Raw genomic sequence first — 9,715 nt, 5'->3', positions numbered from 1 at the left:
ATGGCATAGACTTAATGCCACTACTGTCTACAACAAATACAAAGAGAGAGACATACAAATATACACATAAGGGGATCCACTGGAGCTCTTCATTCCCATCTGAGGGAATGCAGAAGGTGCTTGGACTCTTACTAGGATGCTTTTCCTGAACACTTAGACACTTAGTCTTTGGCTAATAGGTGCATGATAAATTTGAAACTGTTTTACCTCCCATCTGATTGCTAAGAGAGGGAGTTTAAACTTGGGAAAAAAGAAAGAAAGAGGCCGGCAAAGAGGACCTGCCTAGCCTCCATCCCTGTTTGGCCACCATCATTGGGTCCTCTTCCCCTCTCTATATTGCAGCAGCTTCCTCCAATGCAGCTCTCTGGGTGAAATGATTCCTGTCAGTTTCACTGCTGACCACAGAGTTCTGAACTGCAGTGGTGAAAGGGACTAAAGTCTTGTTTATTTGATTCCACCGATTCTTGGGAAAACTACAGTAGCATAAACACTAGAGCTGTCTGCAGACTCGGCAGACAACACTGCATCAGGCTACAATTGGATCAAGGTTATCTTTGCAACCATAAGGGCTCAAGAATTTTTTAAAAAGCTGAAAATCTGCAGAAGTTAATAATGATGTGGGACTGCAGGTCCTTCTCACTGGACAGTGACCTACAAGGGAGTGGATTTAAAAAGCCCTGCCCTATTACACTTTGTACTGTAGTTCACATTTAATGTTTTATAAATATTAGCACCACAAAACAAGGTAATCCACTTTAGTCTTATTTTTGCCCATTGCTTGTTTTTCAATTAAAAAAAAAAAAGACAACAGAGGCACACTACCAGCCATCATAGCATTTGTATTTATTAAAGATGAGAGCATTTGAGGTAACATTAAAGTTTCCAGTATATAAGTGGCAATAAGAAAAATAACATAAATCCCGTATGTAATTTCCTTCAATTAAGAGCCAACTGCCTAATATCCGAGCACAGTAGAACATTATTGTAAAAACTCTTTGTCTTTCATTTTCCTACATGAATGACAGCAGGTATGATGGGCGGGTCTCAGAATGAGCCGGGAAATCCCAGTCTAGAGATGTAGTTGTTCAGGAGAGCAAATTATAAGAAAGCTGGCTCTGGAATATTAGTGTATTTCTGATTAAGACTAGTCTCCTGTTTTAAAAGCATTCGGGATGTTCAACAAGAAGCAAGATACAACAAACGAGTCATAGATTTTCTAGTCTGCAAAATTTTATTAAGCAACAGCTGGACAACTCTTACAACTCCAAATCATCAAGGAAAAATAGGGCTATCAGTCCATCTCTCAATCATGTAGACAGTAAAGAATTTGGACAAACCACATTATTAAAGGGAAACCATTAATGCTTTCTAGGTACCACCCTTACACTCTATTACACAAGATACATAAAAGGAGAGCCAGATCAGGGTAAGTCTATAATTACAATGAAAACCTGGTTCTGAATGTCATATTTAAAAAAACCTCAACATTTCCAGAAAGATGATTTTAAAATAGTGTACCTATGTAATAGTACGCAGCAGTGTACCAATTTCCCAGAAGGCTTGAAAAGAACATGCTGGGTCATTTGGCTAGGGATCTCGGCACCCGCATGACTGCACACTTGTTTAAAAAAAAACAAAGCCAAAAACAGTAGTAATAGCTTCAGAAAAAATGTCCAAAGTTACAGTACCAAAATAATGCATTTATAAACAAATGCAAAAAAATACCTTTTTCAGGAAATACTACCGTGCCTTTTTCAATCAAATGCATCCCCATGCGATTCAACAACACTACATATTTTGTATCTACAAAAAAACGAGATCTTAAACACCATCCCCCCCCCCAACACACACATACATACCCACAAATCAAAGAGAAAAACGCAGTAAGAAAAAAAGAATAGGAAGCAAAAGGCAAAACATAGACCAAGCTAACAAAAGAAAAGAAAGGAAAATTACATGTCCTATCAACAAGGAACCAGAAATAACAGATTGATGGGAACTATACTGAGCACTATTTTGATGAAATACTGAAAACGCAATCATCGGTTAACATTATACGAAAATGTTTTTTATTATTATTTTTAATCTTAACACTATTATTTGAACCAATGTTAATCTGGCCATCTTTTCACAATCAGTTATCTGGCCAACAAGGTAAACATTCAGATAGACAGACAGCTTTGTCACTATCCAAAACTCCTGTATCAGATTTTATTTTTAAATTTGGAGTTAGTGTAAATTGGAGGGGAACAATTAGGAACATTTACAGAGCCTTTACATCCGTCTACCATTATGAATCCAATTTTTCTGTGCACATTTTGGAGAGAGAAGTGGTTTGGGGTTGTCTTTCATCCCACAAAGTCATTATAGTCCCAACTGTTCAATTGTATCTGTGTGGAGAGACCCTTGCAGAGCCCAATTCAAGTCAATCTGTATGGTGCAGGAGGCTGCCTGCATGGACACATTTGCGGAATTATGGGCCTAGAGTTGTTGCTTTATAATTTTAATAACAAAAATTACTTCAGGGACTCCTCCTTTGTCCTCTTACTTTAACTGCTCTTGCTATATTTTCCTATTTCCACAGATACAGCCCAAAACAATCAAAACCCCAAAGCAATTCTTTCCTAAAACTTCTTTCTCAACATACAATGCTCAGTGCTGAGTTGGATTTTTTAATCCTTAAAGTTTGTATGTGTGATTGTATATTTGTGCACACTTGGAAAAAATGTAATCTTAAAACGATTCCCCTTTGAGACCATTCCTGGGAGATGGTAAAATAGCTTAATTCACTCCAGTGTGATACATGTAGCAACAGCCTTAAGTCCTGATCCCGGAGAAGGATTCATGCGTGAAGACCCTTGTGCCCATACAGGATTGTACTGAAGTCAATAGGACTCTGTGTTGGCAACCTAGCACTAGGTGCCAGTGTAGAGTAGTTTGTGCCCTGCAGAAATAGCTGCTTTTATTATAGTGCAACTAACTACTGCTCTGGCAAACACCATCTTTCAAGCTAGTAAAAGCCAAATTTTTCTCTCTTTTTTGTCAAAGCTGCTCCTCCTCCACCATGTTCACCCTTTCAGATGAAGATTTACACAGTTGCTAAGTGCTCATTGGGCAACCAGATGTAACATAGCCACAAAAAACAGACTTCAGAAATAACTGTACTCAAATTATCTGAAGCAACAACTCAAAGCACAAGCAAAGTCTGATTGCCTCATAGTGGCAGTGAATCTTCATTGAAACATGGAACAGAAGTGGACTGTAAACCTTGGGGATACTTCAAAGAGGTTGGTTAAGATGGAGTTTACCTATTTGAGGTGGCCCCTAGTTCAAATTTACTGTACAGCTCCTAATACGCACAATCATTCTGACTGCATATGGAAATTGCCATTGCCTGCTCTGGGAATGAATGTAAACCTATTAACTTGACCCAATAATTTTCCTTTATGCTACTTTCATCTCCCTCCCCTATTTATTTCTGCTATTCTAGAACCATAGTACTACTGCTGAATAGTACCAGGGGTTCTCAGGATGAAATTCACTCTTCTGCAGAGGGCCAACAAGGTCTGTGTATTATTTTTTGGACCCACTTACACCACATTTTGAGGGCTAGAGCCAAATTGTCAAATGAAATCTGGCCCCTTTGTGCCACTCAGGCAGTGCAATGGGGATGGATTCTGGCTGCAAATAGGTCAGCAGGGAAATCCCCTGGCATAGGGGAAGTCACTGCTGGTGTAAAGGTGCTCCGCTCTGCCTATCCTCCACTGTAGGGCCAATTAAAGCTTCTCAGTTACTCTAAGCATTCCCAGGGCTGGGGTCAGCTCAGATTAGCCTCAAGGAGCTGTAACAGGAGCAGAGCTTGACCACAACAGGCAATCTGGCCCCTTAACTAGGATTTCAGTGATGCACAGGCTGTGTACTAGCCCTCTGCACAGAGATGAATGTCACCCAAAGTGAGCCATATATAAAATACTTATTTTATACATGAACCCTCCTCTATTTTGTACCCCAAAACCAAGGCTAGCACTAAGAAAAGATAAAGCAAATCATGATGTGTGTTTTTTAAACCATCTCCGTGACTGAAAAGCCAGTTAAAACACAATGGGAAAATACACAGTATAGAGGAAAGATTTCTGCAGGTCCCCCCAAAAAATCTACACTGTATGTAGTCTACAGAATCCCCAATAGCATATCCACTTTTTCCATCTGCCTGATAAACAAGATTCTTCCCTACATTATAAAATGTTGAATAATGTCCAGCAAAAAAAGTTGTCCTATACACATTCTTAAACAATTTCTTGCAGCAAAACATATTGCTAGCAAACAATTAATTACAAAGATCCTCTTTTCATATAAATAAGAAAGTGTGTATAACTCACTGGTACATAGTAATAAAATAATCCCTAAATCACTTATTACATTAAGCAAGATAAATAATTTGACTCAGACATTAACAGGAAATTTGCATTAAATTATCTTTAAAAAATAACGCAACCCCTCAAAAAACAAAACGTAAGCCCTTTGGCTTAACAATTATTGCACAACTAAAAACAAAAGCTTTTGAAAACCATATTGAACTACTGGAAACTATTGTATGTATAAAAGAATTAGGTAATTCAGAACATGTTGCTATTTTCTTCCTAGAAGAACTTACAATTGTCTACACAAAAACTAGGTTGCAACACTTAAATATAAAATGTAAAATTAGTGTTTTGGCTTGAATGCAACAGCAATCTTCATGATTAAAATCATCCTAGTGGAAGTATTAGTTTGGAGGGCTTTTAAAGTTGTTTCTTAAATTTTCTCTCAACATACAAAGAAAAAAAGAAAAGAAAAGAGAATAACTATTGTGACCTGCTGTCTTCATAATTTAGGACCCAATTGTACGCTCAGATACATATATACAACTCAATTGACTTCAGCAGGAATGGTGTATACTTAATTGAGGGCAAAATCTGTCCCTAACCGTAGGTAGTTTTTATGCCATTAAACTTGCCTTAAAGGGACACTGTCAACATACTTACAGAAGAAAAACTCTTCACCTTATAACATAAAAACAGAAAGAAAGGTAGAAATCACCATTTTCACCATTTGTGTTGTTTGTTTTTGTGCTTCCGTGAGGTGGGAACAAGTTCTTCTTCTATGTCTGGAAAGCTCCAAGACACTGTGTGTGTGCTACCAGAACCAAATACCAATGGACCCTGGATAATAAAACTAAACTGGCAGGTTTCACTTAAGTTTTCACCACTTTTGCTTTCTGGTTTTCCTGCATTTGCACATTTCTGCTGTTAATTTGGTTCATAACACTGCAGGGGAATGTTAAAAAAAAAAAAAAAAAAAGACAACAAATCTTTGCCTGGAAAGTTAAAGAAAACAGCAGTATGAAAACAGTTCTGTTTGGATGAGGTATGTTGAGCACACATGTGCAAACATACTTAATTCCATTAAATCTGCATTCTTGGCCTAAAACTAGTTGACAATGTCTCTTTAAGAGGATTATTTCTCCAAAGCAACAGAACACCTGTCTTCCTAAAAGAAGAAATGAATCAATGTGCTTTTGGCCTCAACATGTTCAGTGCACACGTCTCAATATTCCAATACTGCTTATGACTTGCTTATGGGATTAATTAGAGCTATTAGGATATCTTCAGGAGCACTATTGGGTCAAGCCCCGCAATCCTCACTCATATGGGTAGTACCACTGAAATTGTGTGAGTAAGAAATAAGCCTGTTTCCTAAACAGCATGTAATTCTGCACTGACTTGGGGACCAATCTCACTCCCACTGAAGTCAATGGCAAACTCCCACTGATTTCAAAGTCAGCAGGACCAAGCCCATTTGATCTCGGTCTACTTCCTCCTCCACACACACGCCAGAAGCTGTCACTAAAATCAGCTACTAAATAACTGTGGAGGTGGGGTTCCTCTGTAACAGAAAGATATACACCTAATTGATGGAGTTTCAACAAAAGTGAATACATAAAAGCAAATAGAAGAGTTAATGCCAAGGGAAATATTGGGCTTGATCCACTCCCATGTGCAAGCAGAGACTGCTGAGCCCCAAGATGATACAGGGATTATACCACCATCTCCTCAGGGGCTCCATAACAGAAGGACAGTATTATCTTGCAGGTGGGTCTTTCTGGGGTCACACTGGTGGAGGTTGCCCAGGAGATCATCTGAATCAGCACATCCCTACATATCCTTGTCAAAACCTGTCTCTGGCCAGCATTACCTACCCTGTGTTGTCTGGCTTCAGAGTCCCCAGTGGAGGTTGGAGCCAGGGAGCTGCTGCATCCCTTCCTCCACTGGGGGTCCTGTGCCCCTGATGGGTTCCCGGCAATGAATCAAGCCTACTTAGTCTAGCCTACCTTTACAGACATTTCAAACAATCACAGTGATATATTTTACTCTCTTGGTGTATGGTTTGTGTTTTAAACAAAGTTATGAAGGGTTTCCTGGTAAGGAGTAAAACTGAGGTTTGCAGACCGAGATAAACCAGCCACCACCCCATCTTTCTAAATGTGTCCTGATTTGAAAGAGTATTTTTAAAGGAAATCGACAGTTACATTTTGCAACCTACTGTGAATTTAATTTAATGAACGATCAGGGTTTTCATGTGTTGCTGGGGAAGCATTTCCAAATCAAACTGTATTCAACAGAGAAATATGTGTGCATGTGTAAGAGAGAGAGCACTAGAGCAATAACAGAATCTCTCTCTACCCATTGAAACACCTAACACAGGCTTTCACTTATATAAGACAGATTTGCAGTTAGAAACAGTCTTGTTCCTGTATATAGTTGATTAAAAAGCCATAACCAGCTATATACATTTTGGCTTCCCATTCTTTTTTTTGACTGTTAACCATTCAAACGACAGCCTATAATGCTGTACTCAAATAGGAGGTGGGTTAAAGGGGCGGTACTCTCCAGTATTTCCTTCCTTTTCTCCAACCAGCGGTGATGAGAAATCTCCTACTGTCACCACATGCCTTTCTCTTTCCCAATTAATGCAATGCTCTGATTCACCATAGATTTAGAAGAATTTTACTCACTGGACCCATTTTATTTATTTTAACAATTCTGTTCTTAACATGTAAACATCTTTTAGTGAAGAGGTGTAACCATTGCCCATGTGCTACACCAGGCTGCATTATGTACTACACACATGTAGTACAAATCAAAGAATACTGCTTACCTATACATGTACATATGCAACTCTCACAACTCCTCCCGCTTCTGTTCTCCATCATCTAGTGAACCACATTTATCCCAAGGAACAGCACAGAAAAAAAGCAGACACCAACTTCGTTGATGAAATGTGTTTTGAAACCATCCAATGGTAAGTTTTGTTTCTCTTCTGAATAATACATCAATATTTATAAATTAAATATTGACCTTCATAAACCTCCTTGGTACCTGCAGTGCTCAGCTATGATCAGAGAAGAAACATGTGTCTTCAAGTATTATAGCTTTTTTTTTTTTCCTGCTATCACTGATGTAGTAGTACAAACTGGACCAGAAAAAAGGTTATGTTCCCTGTTTTAAAAAGAAGAGCATGATATAAGGCAGTCTATCAAAGAGAGCAGTCTTTTTTAATCCCCCTACGAGCTTACGTCAGCTACTGCAGCAAACACAGCAGAACCACCACAACAAGCCAAAAGCCACATTTCCCAATATAACACTGAATGGCTCTCTCCCGGTGCTCTTTCTGAAACCCCAGCACGATGTTAAAAAAACAAACAAACAAACAATCCAAACAAACAGCTCCCCCACCCCAATTATGACTAAAGTTAATGCCCTCTTTTGGGCACCAAGAGATTTTTCCAGTTTTACTGCCTTCTTCACTCCCCGGCGCCTTTGTGCACCTAAAACAGGCCGCCCTGACATTTTCCAGTTCGGACATTAGGAGAAGGTTTTTCTCTCTCCAGTCTCTGCTCTTTTCATTTGAGGCGTTGAGTCACGTTAGCCAGAGCAACTGCAAAGGCCTGCACTGCAGAAAACGGATATTGAAAGTCCAAAATGTAAGCATTGCCGTCAATCCTTCCAAACTGCATTACCTGGGGAAGGGTGGAAGGTGAAGGGGAGGAAAAAAATAAGGAACGAGAGGTCAATAGAAGGGAGAGACCAAGAAGTAACAAGGAAAAAAGCAAAACTGTGATACCCTTATTCACACTGAATAGTACCTTACTCCATACAAAATCAATGGGGCCAGTCGCAGAACAAAGTACTACCAAGTATGAGTGAGGACGTCACAATCTGGCCCATAGAAATCTACTCTGTCAAGGAAATACACAGCCTTAAAAGACCCAGGGTCAGATTCAGCATTGGTGTAAGTGGACTTAACTCCACTGAAATCATTGATGCTGGGTCAGGACTAAGGTCCATATCATCTGCTCCTTCAGAAAAATTAGAGGAGGATCTTCACAGGGGATCCTCAGAGAGAGATCCCACTGCATCACCCTATCAGGAAGGCTGTTTGCTCCCAGGAGAAAGCCACAGCAGGCCCTGCCCCAAACCTGGCAGAACTCCTCTGACCCACGTGGGTCCCTTAAGGTCAGGGCCATCTGCACAGAGGCCCTTTGACTCTACACCACCTCTGGGGGCCCTCCAAATTCCTGGGGAACTGCTACCAGGGCTTCCATGTGGCCACAGCACACCAAGGAAATGATAGGCTGGGAGCTCCGAGGGAAAGATTTTATTTTTTGTATTAATTTTTATATGACCAGAAGGGGGACAATTTGCATCACTCCAGCCTGCTCACATCTCCCTGTAGCTCACCACTCTCCATCCTTTCCCCCAGCACAGTTCCTGAGCAGTATGAAGAAGCCTCTGTAATCTCTGGTGGTGGTGTGCAGACCTGCCAAAGGTCACACCCCTTACCTGACACTCACGCTTATTTCTTTGCTGTCTCTCTCTGATGATCATAATGATCCCTTTTGGGCCTTAACATCTATGGATCTATAAATCTGGACCCCAGCCTCCAAGACAAGGGCAGTACAAGCTGAAAGAGAAACTGGCATATATCATATTGGGCGGAAACCAATGTCACTGCTTTCGTATTTGTCCTGAAGTTGTTAGCCATCTGTTTTTTGGACAGTATCAGTGGTCAAGATAGGTAAGCAAAGTAACATTTCCATGGGTTTATACTGACAATCTATCTTGGTATTTTTATGTCCCTCATCACTGCAGTATTCGAACCCCTCACAGTCATTAACATATTTTATCCTCTGAACACCCTGGGAGGGAGGCAAGTACTATTCCCATTTTACAAATACGAAACTGAGATGCAGAGAGACAAAGTGACTGACTGAAGGTCACACAGGCAAGACTGTGATAAAGCCAGGAACTGCACCCAGCTCCCTTGAGTTCCAGTCCAATGCCTTAGCCACTATACTAGACTGTCAGCAGCCCACTGGGGTCTGGTTTTGGTGTATTAATGTCTCACTCGGACAAACTGAGAGAACCTCATTCTTCTGATTTCAGTTTTCTGAAATATCTAAAGACCTCCTCTTCATGAGCTGCACATGATCCTTCTACTCCAATGGGAGGGCCACTGCTTCTGCTCCTCTGGAAAGAAGAACCAGCTAGCCTCCTCTCAGGTGCTATTGTTCACCCTTCATTGGGAGTGATTTGGGGTTTGGAGGGAGACTGGTTGCTTGCCCACATCTCTATCTCTGCTTCCTTATGTATTTGGAGAGTGTGAGAGAGACAGA

At 40.3% G+C, this 9,715-nt stretch overlaps 1 protein-coding gene across 6 annotated transcripts in view; it reads right to left on the bottom strand.

Annotated features, from left to right (window-relative positions):
* Window positions 1–1,212: 1,212 nt before the first annotated feature.
* The window catches only part of TULP4 (TUB like protein 4), a 265,339-nt gene continuing 256,836 nt past the window's right edge, over window positions 1,213–9,715 (bottom strand). For all 6 annotated transcript variants that reach the window (XM_065588891.1, XM_065588894.1, XM_065588895.1 and 3 more), the window contains one exon: window positions 1,213–8,059. In XM_065588891.1, coding sequence (XP_065444963.1) covers window positions 7,943–8,059 — 117 coding nt within the window. In that variant the 3' untranslated portion in view covers window positions 1,213–7,942. The remainder of the gene's footprint in view (window positions 8,060–9,715) is intronic.

The sequence above is a fragment of the Chrysemys picta genome, chromosome 3, assembly GCF_011386835.1.
Source record: "Chrysemys picta bellii isolate R12L10 chromosome 3, ASM1138683v2, whole genome shotgun sequence".
NCBI classification, from domain to species: Eukaryota; Metazoa; Chordata; order Testudines; family Emydidae; genus Chrysemys; species Chrysemys picta.
The sequence above is the reverse complement of the archived record's forward strand: the minus strand, read 5'-3'. Positions and strand labels throughout refer to the sequence as shown.